This window comes from Polypterus senegalus, unplaced genomic scaffold (assembly GCF_016835505.1).
Source record: "Polypterus senegalus isolate Bchr_013 unplaced genomic scaffold, ASM1683550v1 scaffold_4671, whole genome shotgun sequence".
NCBI classification, from domain to species: domain Eukaryota; kingdom Metazoa; phylum Chordata; class Cladistia; order Polypteriformes; family Polypteridae; genus Polypterus; species Polypterus senegalus.
The window spans coordinates 1-19,143 of NW_024377635.1; the positions used below are offsets into that span (position 1 = coordinate 1).

Genomic DNA, 19,143 nt, shown 5'->3' on the forward strand with positions numbered 1-19,143 from the left:
TTTAAACATGCATCGAGGAAGCTCATTAACATGGATTTATTTAACATACATTTGACAGAACACTAAGTGACCAACCAGTCCTATTTAGCATTGTTTGATCCACATGGACACAGCTATAAGGAGGTCCCAACCTTACTTGTTGCAGTCAATCTGGTTTGCTTGTTGTTGTCACTGGGTCATCTACTTATGCAGAAGGAAAAGACTGTTGGACTGAATAGCCAACATTACACAAAAGCTTTTGGGGTTTGAAATATTCTTTGGGAAATGCAACTAGAATGCCACTTAACAGACAAGGCATCCACATTCACTGTCCACACCTTCATCTTTTCTGATCAACCGTCACTGAAAAGAGGACTATCAGCATCACCCATTCACTGGATATCTGAATTAAGTTAATATTTTTCAGGTTCAGTCTTTTGGGACCCCAATATTTTTTTTAATTTTTAGCATTTAATCCTAAATTGAAGCAATAACGTCACTGCCATGTTTACACATCTGCGGAATAATAAACATTTCTTAATTAGTATTGATCCGCGTCTTGAGATTACATACATTTTGTAAAAACATGATGTCCATGTTGTTTTTAGAAGGAAAAAGCAAAAAACTGATGTGACATTCATCCATTTTAAAAGGAGATCTGCTATGTGTTTTACCTTGCCTCTTGTCTTCCTCTACGGCACCAAACATCCCTAGGGGTATGGATTCATCTTGGAAAGTCATCACCAAGTGCAGTGATTGACATTGAATGTTCATTTCTAGATGTAGATGTGAACTTCTGTCTTTGTTCTGTAAACAACTAGACAATAATAACTGTAAAAAAAAGTCACACTTATCACTTCTGTTGTTTCACTTGACAAAAGCTTGTTTAAATTATTTTGTAAAGATACTGCCTGCTGCAACTGGGTTGAAAATGAATGCATGCTCCATTGAGAGAAAATATTGAGCATGCATGCTGGCAAACAAGTGAGAAGAACAGATGAGTCATTCATTATAGGCATCCATCCACCCATCTTCCTAACATGTTTATCCCAACAAATAATGGACTCAAGTCAGGAACAATCCCCAACACAGGGCACCAGTCTAACCCAGGGCAAACACATATACTGATGCACTACAGCCACTTGTCAAATGCATGCCTCTGAAACACGGAAGGTGCAACTTATTACATCAAAATCTTTGTTACTTCAAAGTGGGTATTCAGTAAGTTTTAAGGCTTCTCTTCACGGTACTCATATTTATTTATTTATTTATTTTTTAAATTTGCTTGTATCACTATGAAAGACAAAAAATAGAAAAGACTGAATAGTATATTAACACGTTAAAAGTGTATGCATACTTTCAATAACTTAATAGTAACAGGATGTTTGTTAGGTATGAACAAAACAATTCCTAAAAAAAAACAGAATTGATAATCCATAACATTGTGAAAAATGAAACACAAACCTGATGTATATGCACTTTTTTTCTGTTTTCTTCTTTTGTCATCCTCTTCCTCAGAATCAGAGTCAGAGACAAGTGGAAGATTATTTCTTCTTAAAGTTGTTACTGGTGTCTTCTCAAATGCCAAAGGGCGTGTTACTGTATGAGCCTGTGTGTCTGGCAAGAGAGAATCATCTTCCTCTTCATCTGCATCCATCTCTTCTTCCAATTTTATACCAAGAGATTTATTGTTTGGCTGTTCTAATGTACAGCCATTATGCGATAGCACACTCTTGCAGCTGATTTCTTGTTTGGTTTTATCAGCCACTGTATTTGTTGCTGCCAGAGTGTGTGAGGCATTTTCTGAGTCCTTTTGGATCCCACTGGGACTTTCATTGTTCAGAATGATATACTGACAGGGCACATCTGCAAACATAATCAGATCTCCATTTTGCAGATCATAATGGACTCTTGGCTTCAGCAGTTTGCGTCCTTTGCGGGTGCCATTAAGGCTGCCACGATCCCACAATAAATGTGAATCTCTCTCAATTTCAATAACAGCATGGCACTTTGACACAGATCCAACAGGGACAGCCACAGTGCATGTCTCCTCCCGACCTACTGTGTTTTCCCCAAGAAATAATAAAAAATCTGCAATTAAAATAAATATGATTACATTACAGCGCACATATTATACAACATCAACTACACAAAAAGATTATCAAAACAGTATAATCCAGTATGTATGCTCAGAGATAAATAATAAGCAGCCATTTTGTACATACTGTCAAATAAAGTATTTAAATGTTTCTTATTTCTATTTTACTTGGAATGTCGATATCTGATCTTCAGTATAAAATAATTAAGCGCTATCAAATTTGCAGCCTTAAGAATAGCATGTCAAAGCTTGTTATTACCTTCATTGGAACAATAAAGTCACATGGTTCAAGGTTTTTGTCACAATTGTTATTATTTAGTTTATTTTCTTTAGTGTTGTGAAACATTTAAAAACTATTCTAGTTAACTGTAGGGTCTGTTAGGTTTCTATTCCGTGAAAAAGCCCCACCACCACCCCTGCAATGAAAGAGTTGGAAAATAAACTGAATTTAGTTTTAGAGGAAAAGAAAAAAAGTAAACATTATTTAAATATCTTAGCAGTTTTGCTCCAGCTAATAATAAAACAAATGTAAATTTTTGCCCGTGTGCAGCTTAATGAACACTACAAGTCATAGCAATGAAAAGATTTCAAAGGTATCAATCAAACTGGGCAAACACAGCTATTTTACCTTTAGATAATCTAAATATTCCTTCAGAGAATTAAACAGACAGAAATAGTACTTTGCAAGCCAACACAAAAATATAACCAAAAAGAATATTTAAAAGTGAAAAGGAAATTTAACTGGGGTCCATGAAGTTTGAAATTATTTTGTACATTTAGAAAAACATTAGTTCATAAGCTTAAACCACCTTATTTCATGTCATGGAACCAGTGTTAAAAGTGTGGTTGGGGCTTTGACCCTAACCATTAATTTTGCCAGGGACTTGTCCCAGAAAGGGTCTGCTGTTCTGCAATATTAATCATTCCCTTGTAAAAGCCTAAAGTCAGACTCCTTTTTGTGGTCTAAGTAATTCTTTTTCCTTCAGTTTCTAGATTTGGTTTCTCTTGTGCCTTCTCATATGTATTTTCACCTGTCCTGTTTAGTCTACTTGCTTTTATGATCACCTAATTGTTAATTTTTATTAAGTCTAGGTTTTCAGCCTGGAGTAATGAACAGCCATTGCTTTTTTAATTTTGACTCTTTGTCAGCTTGTCCTAATTTGCATATAGATTATGATGTGAGCTGTGAGCTGCTGTTGCAATTTGTGAAAAGTGCCATATACAGAACCTATCCATCGTACTGCAGGGTTTAAAGGTTCCATAACCACCAACAGCAATGTTGGATTGACCAACGGAGAATAATTTGATCTTTCATTACCTTATTTATTTGCTCTTCCTAAACCACAGAGAGAAAGTCATTTAGAATCTGCTTGATTTCCTGTTTTATATAAGGCATCTTATGGTGATGTAAACAGTGAAAGGTACTGATTAGAAAAAAAGGTTCTCAATTATTGATGACAAAATGCAGATGTCACCAACCCAGCTAAAATTTAGTGGTGCAAAAGAATATGTTTAGCCTTTTTTTCCTCCAAGGGTTATAAAAATAGCAACCTTCTTTTGCTTCAAGCAGGTGAATGTTTTGAGATAATTATCATCATTAAGACAGAGAGAAAGAGCGAAAAACCAGTAGTCTCCCAACTCTTGAAAGGTCTTTTTTAGTATGACAATTCCTCACGGTAAAAGTCTAGAAAAGTCAAGCAACCACTCCATGAAAAAGACATCAACTTTGAGTTACTTCAGTGCCTTCCCTAATGTACACATCTTAATCAATCTGAGCGTCTTTGGATGAGATAGAAAATGCTATTTAGTACAAAATGTCACCACAAGAAATTTGAAAAAGTATTGGACACACTAGAGTTGACACAAGTTAGCACTCTAGGATTAGAATCAAATTGTTCACATTTTGTTACTTTCTTGCTCCAATAAATCAAACCTTTTTGAAGATGTTTGACCTGCTTGCTCTTATGCATACATACAGTACCTAATGAAGTGACACTCAGAACCTATAATGTTATATTAAAAAGGGTAATGTTTAACTCTTCATTTAAACTGTTACTTCTCTTTAACCAGAGAACTGCTTATTTCCATGTTTACATAATTTAGGCTTTAAATTGAAAAAGTAAACAAATATTTAAAAAGTTTCTTTAGAGGCATACCTTTTTCTTGGCAGTGAGCATTATTAAAGACTTTTATCATTGCCATAGGTCTTCTAACTGATATTTCATTATCAGTCTCTTCTATAAAAAGTGGTTCATCCATCAACTGAGTCTGCTCCATGATGGTACTACAAGAAAAGAATTTCAGCTTTGAATAAAAACGCTGCTGGTGACTTTAAAACATTTTGAAGTACATTTTAACAGTTTAACTACTTTACATACATTGCCCTTTGGCAGCATAAAGACAAACCCAGCCACCCAAAATATTTAACTAGAATAGGTACTCTTAAAAAGGTGTCAGCATAAAATAAGGCAGAGGTAAAATGAATATACTCTTTGATGATCAATACTGTGTTTGCTTTAAGCGTTTCTTGTGATTATGCCCAAAAATGCTGATTTAATAGATCTTCAGCAGAGCTTTCAGTTCAATAGGGTATTAGCTGGACCAAGAACAAAATACTCACAAGGAACTATACTACTGATTGACATGTACAGAAGTACACATTGTCAAAAGAAATATATTTTTATATTTTTAGACAATAGGATATTTGATTGTCATTTCAAAAATACTAACAAAATGATGATAATCTGAATAAAAAAAAAAAAAAAAAAAAATCACATTTTGAACACACTTATACCATGCATGTATTAAATCAACAAAAGTGCAATTTTATTGTTTAGAAAACCTTAGTACATCCTAAGTTTTATTACATGCATCAAGTATCTAAACTTGGAAACAAGAATTAAAGTTACATTGTGTGGTTACATCATGACAAGTTCAAAAGACTTCTCTGAGGTCCCAAGAAGAAAGACCAACTCTGGCAAGGGTTTTAAAGCAATATTAGTGAATTATTCCACTATTTTGAAAGATAATCTGCAAATGGAGATTTCAAACCACATGTAATCTATTCATGCCAGGTCATCAAAGCTACTTCAGCCCAAGAGCTGACCAAAAATGCTTCAAGAACCATTGGATAACATCACAGAATTTACAAATAAGTCTTACCTCAGTCACTATTAAATTCAACAGGTGAGTCATCAGATAGTGACTGTACAATTTCCCTGTACATGAAAGGTCAGAAAGGTGTGAACCTCTGTTCTCAGAAAAAGAACACGTATGAATGAAGTTTGACAGACAACACTTCTTAGAATATTAGAACAATCTAGATAAGAAAAGGCATTCAATGATTGCCAGTTCTATCCACTTAATTCTTCTAGAAAAAGAAGCAATGTTCTCTGGACAGATGGGGCAAAGGCTGAGATGTATGACCACAGTTTCACACTATATTTACCCCAAAGGACACGTGTAATAGTTTAAATGTCAATTCTAATTTGTTCTTAAGTAAGCATGAGCAAATAAATGCACCCAGTGATGGACTGATTTCTGTCTTGCATGCAGAACTGTCAGGATATGCTCCAATGTCCCCCACAACCCTGAAAATGTTATGTTACATAAGATGATTGATCAACTGTTTATTTATATGAAGACATAATATAATTTGTAGCAGGAAATCCACAAAAGGAGAAAATTAATCACATATCTTAAAACACTATTTTATTCCTTAGCTTCTGAATCCTACCAGGAATAATCATCAGAGAAACATGATTAGACTTAAAAGAATCCAAGGCAATATAGCAAATAAGGAAGGGAAGGCAGGCGGATGGGGAAGATGATTGATGAGGTACAGTTTGGAGGTTGTTGGTTATAAAGTCTTATTAATTTTTACAAGTTTTTCTTTTCAAGCCTGCATATGCTGGGTTCATGTCGAAATGTCTGTTAATGGTGTTTTCATTATATAGCCACAATTCAGCTAGCTCTCTGTCACTTTTAGTATCATCCATGAATTTTACTTGTCCCATTTAAATGTGTGTCCAGTGAAACTTGTATGTGTGTAAATCTGAGTGTATTGCAATGTTCCTGTATACATATGGAGAGTATTTTTGATGTTCCATGTTTCTGCAGCCGATTGCCTGCTTTTAGCATTAAAAAGGACTGTGCGCAGAATGTTTGTAGGCTTGTGCACTACTTTGATGCCTGATCTGGATGGGATACCTGCTGTATTTTCTGATACACTGTGATGATAAGAAAGTGTGTACCAGGTGGGATAAGGTGTCAGGTTAGATTGTATGTTGAGGTCTCTCATGTCTCCTGTGTAAAGCACTGTCTGATGAATGTCTTTAGGTTTCCATTTGATGTTAACAGTTGGAAAAGATAGTGCCTTTCATTCTTTTTAGTCTCTGGTATTACAATGGGTGTGGACTCTTCTAAAGAAAATCTTAACATTGCTCCTTTTATGCAATGATTGGTGAATGCTAGCAAAGTATAATATTTTGTATGCATAATATTTCATAAGATAAATCACCTGTAATAAGGGTTGTTACCTCTTTCAATAGATACGCCCAGGAAATTGATGTATCAGTTTATTTCTTTTCCCATAGCAAACTGGACTGTGGGGACTACTGCGTTGATGTGTTTATGGAAATCATTCAGCTGGTCACTTTTCAATATGATGAATGTGTCGTCAACGCGTACTGTATCCAAAGTTTTGGTGTGTTCGGAGTTACAGCCAGACTTTCAAATCACTGTATTACCAGTTCCACTAACAGTCCCGATAATGGTGATCCCATTGGCATGCCTTCTTTTTGCCTGTAGTATATACAATTAAAATGAAGGCGAGTTTTCTGGCAAAGTGGTGATAATGACGATAGTTACTGGCAGGAATCGAAAGCTTAGGAATAAAAAAACATTTTAAGATATGCGATTCATTTTCCACCTTTGTGGATTTCCAGGTACAAATATGCAAACCATATCACAGACCTTCACGTCAACATAATATAATGTATCATATAATAATCATTAAAAAATTGGTTACAGACAATATAAGCATACCAGACATTTATCTTTAGCTTCAACAATAGAACCATGTTTACCAAGAACAAATCATTTTCATGTTCAAGTCAAGTTGAAGTTTCAGACAGATTCTAAACCTGCTTACTTAATGTAAATGCTAAGATTATGCAAATGAAGGCTAAAACTAAAAATTGCTGAAAAAGTCACGTAGTAGGATTCTGCCTCAACAGTCCAGAGTCTGTGATCTAACAGTGAACCAGGACAGTGGTTGTGAAAAATGTGTATCAGAACATATAGCACAGCTTGTTGTAGCCTGTCAATAACACCAGGAAAAAAAAAAAAAAAATGCAACAATGTACTAGTCAGTGGGCAAGGGAACACGAGCATAGCCACTAAAAACTGGAAAAAACACAGACTTGATTGATAATCAGAATATTGGCAAGTCAATAAATTCATCCTGCCAACTATCTACAGTAAAAGTTGTTAATAACAAATAGTAACTGTGACAGCAAAAAAAAAAAAACACTCCTCCTATATTGGATCCTTTCATGCAAGCAGAGAAAAGTTTTAATGAAAAAAATTACTTCACATAAACCATTCTCATTTCTTTTTTTGATTATATTGATTTTATTAAAATAAAATAACATTCCATACAAATAACTCAAGATTTACAAAACCGTTCCCATTTCTGAATCTTTAGTAGCCACAAGTATAACAAATACCTTAAAATGATTCCTGAAACATGAAAGATTCTCTTTCATGAAAAGACCTGCATAAATTTCAGTTAAATAATACATTAATCAGAATGCAATGGAATGAGTTACTGGGAACTGAAACCAGAACCTTTTTTTTTTGCACTTTCAATGCTTAAGATCCACAACTGCTTAAGTAATACTCAACCCAAAAACTCAGATTTATTTTGTACATACTACTTACACCATTTTGTTTGTAGGCGGCACGGTGGCGCAGTGGTAGCGCTGCTGCCTCGCAGTTAGGAGACCCGGGTTCGCTTCCCAGGTCCTCCCTGCGTGGAGTTTGCATGTTGTCCCGTGTCGCGTGGGTTTCCTCCGGGCGCTCCGGTTTCCTCCCACGATCCAAAGACATGCAAGTTAGGTGGATTGGCGATTCTAAATTGGCCCTAGTGTGTGTTTGTGTGTGTCCTGCGGTGGGCTGGCACCCTGCCCGGGATTGGTTCCTGCCTTGTGCCCTGTGTTGGCTGAGATTGGCTCCAGCGACCCCGTGGCCCTGTGTTCGGATTCAGCGGGTTGGAAAATGGATGGAAGGATGTTGTTTGTAATTGGTTGCCAAGAAAATCATGGAATTCACTAACAGTGCATTTATTTATATAACAATGTTTGAATTTTTATATTTAGAATGGACTTTAAGCAATCAGATGCTGGCCAGAAAATAACAGAGAGTAAATGTAAAATGTGCACCTGTAAAGATACATCAGGAAGTCCACAATCATAAAAATCTTTTAAAAAATAATTGCTTAAAATCAATCAAGATTATAAATTCACCAATTTGTTAATGTTCTTGGTGGGATACCCATCTCTGCCACATATTAAATTCATTGCATTTTAATATTTATGAATAACTATACTTATTTCCTAAAATGTGAGTTGGGAATGACTTCATGGATATAGAATTATTTTTACAGCTGTTGTTATAGTTAATAAATTATATAATTAATATTCCATTATTGAAAAAGGCAAAATATTGCTTATTTCAGCAATGGAGGTACTTTAATTAAAAGGTTTCTGAATGAGATTTCTGTTTTTGCTTTTGTATCAAAAGGTATTACAAAATTTCAATCGGTACTGGTATTGAATATAAAATTTCTGATATTGTGACATCCTTAGACTGGTGTTGCCTGTTCTGTGATATACTGATATAAAAATGATCCATAGAGTGCTTCCTAAGTAAACTACAGGATATTACTCAACAGAAGACTTTACAATCCAGCTCTCAATACTGTACAATAATATGGAATCAAGTACATTTCCTATTATGTATAATAAATCTAGTGTGAAATGAACATTAAATTAAACCAAATGAACAACTTAAATAATACTTAATTTGAAACTAAACACATTAGGTCAAATGAAGTAAACAAGCTGCATGGACAGACAAGGGATGGAATGGCCATCTACATCAACTTTTACAGATCTAGGGTGTGTGCGTTTCTTTTTCTTCATCATCAGGAATATGATCTGGTAAAGCAAACAAGCAATCGGCTATTTTTACCTAAATTAATGTTTGAGTGTGTGTCTGTGTATACTGTAAACAATAAATTATCTCAAAATCTACTCCTGAAAATATTTTGCAAATCATTAGCCTTGGTCCCAGGACTAAAAAGAGTAAATTCTTATCAATGCACATTGGTCATATAGTTTTTGAATGATACGGGGATGGGTACCAGACCAAACTGGACCAAAAACAACAGGCTTGGGTCCGTAACAAGACAAAAAAAAAACCGCAACTTGTTTTAAACAGGTATTTTTTTTCGTAAACTATTGTTATACATATGTTTATGGTAGGTATCTCGAAAATGCTTGTTCAAAATTGCATTATCTTTACTGGGATTAAGTCATCCGGAGCGCTACACAAACGCAAAAATAGTACTTTAAGACGTGAAAATCAGTTTTAACCTTACACACACAAAGAGGGAGACAACATGCTAAAATCAACTTTTCTCGACGAGTTTAACAGCCAGCAAGTGTCAATTTAAATGGAAATTAAAATGATGGTGAATAATACTTAATTCCGTTCTATTACCTGTCGACGTTTCGTTTTGTTCCGCTTATTATTATCCTAACTTAACCTAAACCAAGAGTAATCTTTTTAACCCTTAATATAATAAAATAACCCTCAGTCATGCGCCCGAAGCTCATACAAATATGGCTTGGTGAAGATGGACGGAGTGAAAACGGATGAGTCCTATTAAAATAAAATATTACATTTTGTCGATTAAGATTTATGTAGTTGAAGACATAAACCATGTCTTGTCAGCTCAATTCTGAGGCAGTTGACCAGGAAGCAATATGAATCCATTACTGCACGTTGTTGTCGCAGCTGAATTTATAAGTACAGAATTTCATCATTTTTCTATAGTTTATACTGCACATGATATATGATTTCTGCATAGGCATCAGATATCGCGTTAGACAGAATGCGAAGTCTATAACACTAACGTATTCCAAGAATAAAACAAAATTAAGTGAAAAACATCAATTATTTATAGGTAATCGTACTTGGATATTTCCTCATAATTTGAACTAGGCTGTACAGAGAGAAAAAAATATAATTACTACCTACCTCGTCTGTTTACCTTAACAGCACAATTCTTAAACGAAGAAAATAACTTCCCGTTAAAGTGACGCCCATTTTGTGTATTCGTGTATAATTGGGAGATTAACAGCGAATTAGGAAAAGCTATTTTCCAGCCAATAGGGACACCTACTTTACATGACTTCGCAAATAATTGGAGAGAGTGACTGCCAATCTTAGAAAAAGCTGTCCAACCTACCCTATTGCTACCCGATCTGCGGTTCCCCCCGGATTTACACGTGCATGTGCGCCAAGAACCCGAACCCAGTGCGCATGCGCGCCAAGAACCCGAACCCAGTGCGCATGAGCAAGCATGCGCAGAACGTTACTATTACGATCTTGCCTGGATGGTCTGTCGCTACCCGATCTGCGTTGCCTACCCGATTTGCGCGCGCATGCGCACGCATGCGCAGAGCTTTACTATTACGACCCTGTCCGATCTGCGTTTTTTTACTTTGCGACATGAGTCCCCATCCGATTTGTCTCGCGCACGCGCTCTCTGCTTAATTAAAATTCATTTCACAACACTGCCCGATTTGTTCTGCGCATGTCTAATGTTTTACGACACACGAGAAAAAAAGTTACTGTGGGATTTAAATTTCTCGGTCTGCATTAACAAATATAACTTCCACCATTCGAGAGAGAAGGAGAAAGAAGAACGCCATAAAGAAGAATAGGAGCATATTGAATTTTTCTTCGGGAAGAAGAATACTTTTCACTTCTTGAAAAAATGAAGACTTTTCAATTTTACAACAACTTGAAAGAATATCTTTTACGGGAAGAATTTAGCAACAATTTAACGGTCAGAGAGCGAAGTGAAATACGACGCGCGTCCGTGAGTTTTATGATTAAAGGTACTATGTGTAATGTTTATTGAATGCTTTTCAGTTTTTGAGAATACAGTATATACTGTAATATAATTTAGATATATTTAGTATTGTCTGACTTTTTTTTACTAATTGGAATATTACCAAATGTACCGTTTTAAAGAGGCTGGTAATTTCAATGAACACGCATGAATATTTTGAAATATGCAAAACTTTTAATTGTGTTATTAAAAAAACTGCTTGGGTGGACTTTCCTGTTACTTACCGATATATACTTGATTAATGGATTAGTAGGTTTTCTCTTTTTGGGAATATGAAAATCTGAACTGCCTAAATGCATCTCAATTCAGGTGTCTAAATTTTACAGTTCTTTTAAACAGAGAAGTAAATTAGCATTCACTAACGAATGCTAAAAGTTTTCTAAAAAATTGTTGTTAAGAAGCCTTATGTTTACTTTTTATTCCAGTGTTAGTGCAATATTTTGTGTAGCTAAGTAATTCTTTGTGACCTATAGTTGTGCTTTTATTATTTTTTTTTTTTTCATTAAACCCCTCTCCGTGCCGCAACCCTCCACAGAGTGTTAATAAAGGTATTAGATCACAATATCTTAGTCTGTGTATGAATCCTCGCAATCACGTTAGCTGTTGTTTTTCTCATTGTATGAGTTTCAATAGAAACAAAACCAGGCTGTTTCATTTGCAAAATAAAGAACACATTGTTAGGGTTTTATGCTTTGTTACTGGGTAATTGGTGTATGCCTTCACTTATAATGTGATGTGGTCATATTTCAGTTACATGCAAGCAACTTTTGTATTCTGTTTTTTCTTACTTTTGGATAGTCCATCATCCATGCCCTGGCTGCTCTACAAGGTGTATCAGGACAGGAGGCAGAAGATTTATTTCTTGGTGGCCCAGAATACAGTGTCAGGTAAAAGTCAAGTCTATGAATGTTTGAAGTAAGTGTTTGAACAATTCTTATTTATTATTTTTATATTTTACTTGCCTTAGTGAAGTGGAAGAATTTAATCGAAAGATAGGGCAGCAATTAAAGAAGGAGGGAATGCTGTGATATCTGTTGGAATAGAAGATGATGCTACTGCCCAGTGCTTCCAGAATCCTTCATTTGAGTCTTGGGTCTGAATCTACTGCGTCATTGCCAAGTATTCTGGGGTAATGTATCTTGTTTTGTTTACATTTTGTTTTTCTCCATATTCCAAGCTCATTTACTTGACCTTAGCTTTAATAAACTGGATGGCTGTCTCCTTCACAATTGATTTGAAAGTACTTTACTATTCATTACATAAAAAGCTCTGAACAATTTAGTCCCTTCCTGTATTTGGTACTGTCTCTCCCCCAACACTCCTCATTTTAATCTTTAATCCACAACCAATATTGCCAACTAATTTGCTTATGAAAGGACTGGTGAAGCAGCTTGCACATGTATACCAAAAATATAGAATGCCAGCTATAAATGAAAACCTATCAAAATACTTTTAAAACACCATTTTTAAACTTCACTTCTGTTTAATTCCCACTTCTATCAGTTGTAATGGTTTATGACTTGAACTGCATACACTTTGAAAGATTTACACTAGATAATAACCATTGTTTTTTTGCTTTTTTTTTTTTTGTCTGGTGATGCCCTTTGCCATGCACCCTGGTCAAGTCTTGTGCAACTGTCTGTGGTGCTGAAGAGAGAAGATTTCTGAAGACCCCCTTGAAATGGAGTGGCATCTGGATTAACACTACAACAATATGCTTGCTAAGAATGTCCACAGGGGCCTGGGGAGTCTGTGACCTTCTCTGACCAACTAGACCTTTTGTGTTCTTCAACAGGGCCATCTGACCATCAGATGTATATAATTTTCCTCTTGTGTACTTTTTGTGTATATGTATTTTCGCAGTTTCATAAAGTTATATGTATTTGTTAAGCAGTTTGGACTTTATTAGTATTAAAATGTTACAGAAGTTATTTGTGGAATAATTTTAATGATCAAAATAGCAAAAAATGTAACTTTAAATTTTCTGTGCTCTGGGTAAAATGTTAAATCTGTGGTGATTTTTTTTTTTTTTTTTTGTACATTTGACAAATTTTTTTTTTAGGTGCATTGTTCTCACATTGTTCACTTTTGTTCTCATAACATTTATTCAATAAAATTTGCATGAAAAGTGTATTTCCTTTTTCATTTATTCAGTTATTAACTCGCATTTAAGACACTATATGGGTGAATAAAAGCTATTTAAATTTGAGTACAAGACAAGCAATAGTATCACAGAAGATGGTGCTGGGGTTGTGCTTTGTGGATTAGACATGAAATGAAGATTTCTTTTTCTTGAAAGACTCTTTATGCAATCCACTAGTATTACCGAAACAAAGTTTTGTAAACCATGATGCCCTATGACACACGTGTATTTCATAATTAGTAATAATATGTAAAGTTATTCCAGGGATGAAAAGTGCATCAACAGTTCATTTTTACATATATACACACTCATTTTGACTAACTGCATGACAGCCTGGTACAACAACTGCACCAAACCTGCCAAAAAAGCCCTGTAGTGGATCATAAAAACATCACAGCACGCTTAATGGAACTGAACTGCCATCACTTGATCATCTATACAAGATTCCCTGTGTAAGAAGGGCTAAAAACATCATCAAGGCAAACACTCATCTTGGACAGAACGTGTTTGAGCTTCTCCCATCAGGCAGGCATTTCAGATCAATCTGTATGCTACAAACATCCATCCATCCATCCATTTTCTAACCCGCTGAATCCAATACAAACAGACAAAAAACTGCTATAAACTTATTGAACTCATATCTCTTCAATCTGAAATCATTGTCATTGATCATGTACAATTAATGTAGGTAGTGTGTGTAATGACTGTTTACTAAAATGCAATAATAATCTATACTGCTGTGCATTTATGCAATAATCATCCTGGTTACTTTAACATATATGGCATCTTGTCAATATTTTGAACATATTTTATATGATTACTCAGTTTTTAGTTCACACTTTATTTATTTATTGTATTGCTATATATCTGAACTATTTGACATTGGAATTTAAATACAACATAAAGCTGACACGAGTAATTTCTTTGCGTTACTCAAAGACAATATAGTACTTGAATACATCTATTTTTAAAACCGACATTTATTTTTTATATGAAGACTATAATAACATATGCAATGGTCAAATACTTCTTTGTACAATGGGAACTGAAAAAAAAAGTGCTATGTAAACTAAACGAAGGGATCTCAGTGATAAACAATTAACGTTTATTACAAGGAGTATGACAAGCTTAATTCAGCCCTGAAAACAGAACGTACAATGAATATTTAATAATATTATCATTATGGTAAACTACTACAGTATTAAAACGAATATACTGTACTACCCAGTTGTGTATCAACATGCGCAGTTGAGACCGATCCATGCCGTAAAGCGAAATGTTTAGTATATATATATTTTTTTTATTAAGCGCATGCGGAGTGTGTTATTACATACGTATTGAACGAATACGTTATCGCTCACTTTACGGTTCTGCCCAATCTGTATAACGCATGCGTGAACACTTTACGGCATGCTAGGCTTTCAATACGCCTGCGCGCGCAAATCGGGTAGGCATGCAGATCGGGTAGCGACATGGTCCAATACCCTGGCCTGCGGTGCCTACCCGATTTGCGCACGCATGCGCAGAGCTTTACTATTACGACCCTGTCCGATCTGCGTTTTTTTACTTTGCGACATGAGTCCCCATCCGATTTGTCTCGCGCACGCGCTCTCTGCTTAATTAAAATTCATTTCACGACGCTGCCCGATTTGTTCTGCGCATGTCGAATGTTTTACGACACACGTCACTCGTCACGTTTGATTTGTACTTGCGAGTCATTTTTGTGTTGTCATTTAACTCCGTCTGTAAGTGGACTTGTTACTGGAAAAGATAGAAACTTTTGAATTTTAGAACGTCATGGAAGATGTGTCGCCTGAAAAATTTAACTCCAGTCGAATGAAGAGGGAGCGAAATGAAATGCGACGTGTGTCTGTGAACTTTAGAATGGACATATACAGCTTTTTGTAAGTACATCACTTTTAGTTAAACCACTTCGTAATCTTGTGGTTTAATCGTAAAAATCACAGCATTTTCCGTGTTTGGGTTAATGGATTAATAGATGTATGTCATTTATTTCGTAACACCCTATTAGCATTTGGTGATGTGTTTCTTTTAACATTTGTTCACATTTTTTTATCTTAAAGAGTGAACGGCGTGCTAATAATTAAGCAAAACAATGTAATCAAGGTGTCGAATTAGGAATAGAATTAGGAGTGCAGGACTGACACTCGACCGGTGTAAAGTGTGCCCTCCAAAGCCATCTTTTTTATTATGTTGATATCAGATTACATCAATGCAATAGTTTTTCCATAATAAAGTTAACAAAATATAATGATGAAGGCTATATTACATACAAGAGTAGCAACAACTAAGTTATTACTAGAAAGCAGGATGCAGATAATAGCATTACAAATTGTTAATGGATTTCTTTAACCTTATTTAGTAGAAAAAAATTCCATGGTTGAAAACAGGCAATTTTAAAATTTATATCCAAAGCCATCAGAGACGTGTGGTGTGCGTCTGATGTGACACAGTGACAGGCTGGGCACCTACTGTTGTCATGTGTTATAAGCTTATATAAGTACACATACATACATTTAACTGAATATAATGGAGGAGGTTTGCTCCTTAGAGAGAACTTATTTCTTATTGCTGCAGTTAGAAAAACAATGCCCCTTTATTGTATTTTTTTCTTGACCCTACAGGATGCCCGGTGGTAACCAGCCTTCCAAGTGGCTGAACAGATGCCAGTGTACCCGAATTCTGAGACACAACTGGATGTCCTTTTCTTCTGGTTTTAAGATTTCCCAATTCGAGATGATGTGCAGTTCATGTTAGATTTGCTATTTCTACAGGTAAGACTACTGAGGCTTCCAGTTTCAAAAGTAATTTGTGCACAATTCCTGCAAAGCCTCCCCATATTTATTACTTGATCTGTAATATTTTGCTGCCTTGAATACTGTACTGTATGTCTGCTCACTCTGTCCAGTAACTAACACGGCTTTTTAATTTTAGACAAAGCCTCAGAGTGTGAATCCTCACAAACACAGAGACTGAGGCGCATCAGTCCCAGCAGTCACTAAACAGGGATTTTGTTCTGTTTTGCAAAATAACATTTATGTTCTTAAGTTACTGTGCTTTGTTGTTGGATTTTGAAAGAACCGAGACTTAATTTTAAATTAATACAAAACTAAGGTAGGAGTGAAAAACAAAGATGTTTTCATGTAAGTACTGACACCTGAGCACAACACATTACAAATTGAGATATACAGAGATTATAACACAATGTCTACTGTATGTGTAATGTAAATGGAAACAAATGATGTTACATACAATGACAGTTAAGTTGGGGTTCTTTCAAAATCCAACAAAAAAAAAAAACACAATTAAGAATAATATTATTAGTTAGACGTTACTCTAAGCAGACCTTTATCTATTGTGATGGTTTACTTTGGTAATAATTGATCTACAGGTGAACCAAGAAAGGAGGAAGAATAAGAAGTAAGAGTACATTTGATTAATGTTTGAACTCTGTGAGTGAATGTCTACTGTGTTGATGTTTTTAACAGTTACAGTGAAGTCAGTGAAGTAGAAGAGTCCGGTTGTGTTATGGGGCAGCAGTTAAAGAAGAAGGACGGAGGGATGTGTGCCATGTTGAAGTAGCGGCTGGCCCTCCTGCCCGGCACTTCTAGAATCCTCCATCTCAATCTCTGGTCTGATCTGCTGTGCCTTTGCCAAGTGATCACGAGGTATTGGCCTTTTTGTCTCGGTCTCATTACACTGGCTGTCTGTCTCACTTAGAATTGATTTTAAGGTTCTATTAAATAATTAGAAGGCTTTGAGTATTTTAGACCCTGCCTGTTTTTTCGAGTGTCTTCTCCCAACATTTCTTTTCTTAAACGTTACTTTGCTTTTTATTCCAAGATCAACCATAAAAACCAGCAGCTTTCTGTACTCGTACAACAAAATCTGGAGTGCTTTGCCAATAGAGAAGTGCCAGGCTACAAATGTCAAGCATTTCAAAAAACTTCAACAAGCCCACGTTTCTAATTTGGCTTTTCTTAATTACTTGCATTGGTTGTAATAGATTAGAAATGGTGCTGTGTACACTTTGTAAGCTCTGCACTGGGCACTAACCTCTGCTATTTTTCTCTGTTTTTTTTTTTCCAGTTTATTCCAATGGTGCCCCCCTGCGTCTCCACCGTCTGTTACATCAACTTCAACTGCCTGTGACAGAAGAAAAGTTCACAAGATGTCCTGAAATGGAATCGTGATTGGAGTGAGATGGCCACAATCATGTATGCTGGGATGTGCAGAGGGGGCTGTGCGGGCTTTGGCTTGGGACCCCCAGAGGTTTATTATCTCCAGTGTCCTTGAAGGCTGCAAGTTTGTCTTTGTCCCCATCATTTGACCAGGCAGTGTATTTATTACAAAGGACAAGGACCCCTCCATTTGCTTCTCATTTACTTTTAAAATACCTTCAGTTTTCTTTGTAACTGTATATTTTTGTGGAGCAATTTGAGCTACACTTGTAAGCAAAGGTGATGTAGAAATATTATTAGTGAACAAATCTTAAAGGACAGATCAGGAAAAATGTCAATTTAAATAGAACATTATTTTTATGGAATATTGCTGGATAAGAACTCTTTGACTCTAAGCAGCATCTTGTTCATAAAGCTAAAATAGCATTTTTCCTATTTTGAAAAATTTAGTGATTCACTTTTATTGTGTTCAAAACCTTGGCTAACATTTTTTTTAAATACTAAGGTAAAATCTGTAAATATATTTGTGTTCTCCTTCCTATTCATTTTAACACCTCTCCTTGTTGGCCATTTTCATTGTAGTTGGTTCCTGCCTTGTGCCCTGTGTTGGCTGGGATTGGCTCCAGCAGACCCCGTGACCCTGTATTCGGATTCAGCGGGTTAGAAAATGGATGGATGGATGGATGTGTTCTAGTTAAATGCATTTCCCATTTATACATCTTTATGATTACTGAATTTTCTACTCATAATATATATATATATATATACAGTACATATAAATATGGGTGTGTGTAATTTGTTTTTGAGAACCATTGTTCACAGATCTTTCACTTTTATTTTTAAATGTACCATTTATTCCTTCAATAAAAATGTACGATAAGTGTATTGTATTTCCTTTTTATTAAGTTATAAAAATGAACTGGCTCTGTGTCAATATGGGTAAATAAAATCACTGACATGAGACGAGGAGTCTGCACACAAACAGCCATGTGTTATGTTGATTAAACTTGTAAGAATGAATATCGCTGCCCTCCGTCCACATGTTGTTCATCATAAACTGAACTTCATCATGCTGTTTAAATTCTGCTCAGTGGAGAATATTTTATTTTACAGCTGTTAAATTCAGTTCAGTTTTATTATATCAATAGGTAAGTTGGTTTCTCAGCGGGTTTTACAGAGACGCCTTGAAATAAAATTAAAAACACATCACTAAAAACAAACGTATTACAAATATGAACTACAGCAACAAGCACTTACTGTTAAAAAAAAAAATAGATCTAATAGATTGATTCAAGTGATAACAGCTCATTTTCTTAATTTAAGTCTGTGGATATAAAGTTAAACTTCTCTGTAAGATTAATAGCCATTGGAATAAATGAGGATTTGAACCGGTGGCTTTATGCTCTTCATTTCTTCAGCATCTGATCTGACTGCAGAACTGAGAACGAATTAAAGAATTTAACAAGTGGACAGTCACAGTTAATACTAAGGGGACAGTCGGCACAATGCCATGCAA

At 35.4% G+C, this 19,143-nt stretch overlaps 1 protein-coding gene and 1 long non-coding RNA gene across 4 annotated transcripts; one reads left to right on the plus strand and one right to left on the minus strand.

Moving 5' to 3' along the window:
* Positions 1-659: 659 nt before the first annotated feature.
* On the minus strand, positions 660-10,596 carry LOC120519365 (mediator of DNA damage checkpoint protein 1-like). 3 transcript variants are annotated; one of them, XM_039742457.1, is made up of 4 exons: positions 10,403-10,596; positions 4,234-4,361; positions 1,444-2,070; positions 660-810 (listed from the first exon to the last, which is right to left on the minus strand). In XM_039742457.1, the coding sequence occupies exons 2-4, from the start codon at positions 4,352-4,354 to the stop codon at positions 797-799; spliced, it is 762 nt and encodes a 253-aa protein (XP_039598391.1). In that variant the 5' UTR covers positions 4,355-4,361; positions 10,403-10,596; the 3' UTR covers positions 660-796. The 3 variants fall into 3 exon arrangements, with proteins under 3 accessions (XP_039598391.1, XP_039598390.1, XP_039598392.1); XM_039742456.1 differs by lacking the exon at positions 10,403-10,596 and adding an exon at positions 8,021-8,040; XM_039742458.1 differs by lacking the exon at positions 10,403-10,596 and adding an exon at positions 6,616-6,698.
* Positions 10,597-10,937: 341 nt separating this feature from the next.
* LOC120519364 lies at positions 10,938-13,283 on the plus strand. The gene is made up of 3 exons (XR_005631459.1): positions 10,938-11,268; positions 12,081-12,169; positions 12,250-13,283. It is a non-coding gene; the product is annotated as an uncharacterized LOC120519364 (long non-coding RNA).
* The last annotated feature ends 5,860 nt before the right edge of the window (positions 13,284-19,143 follow it).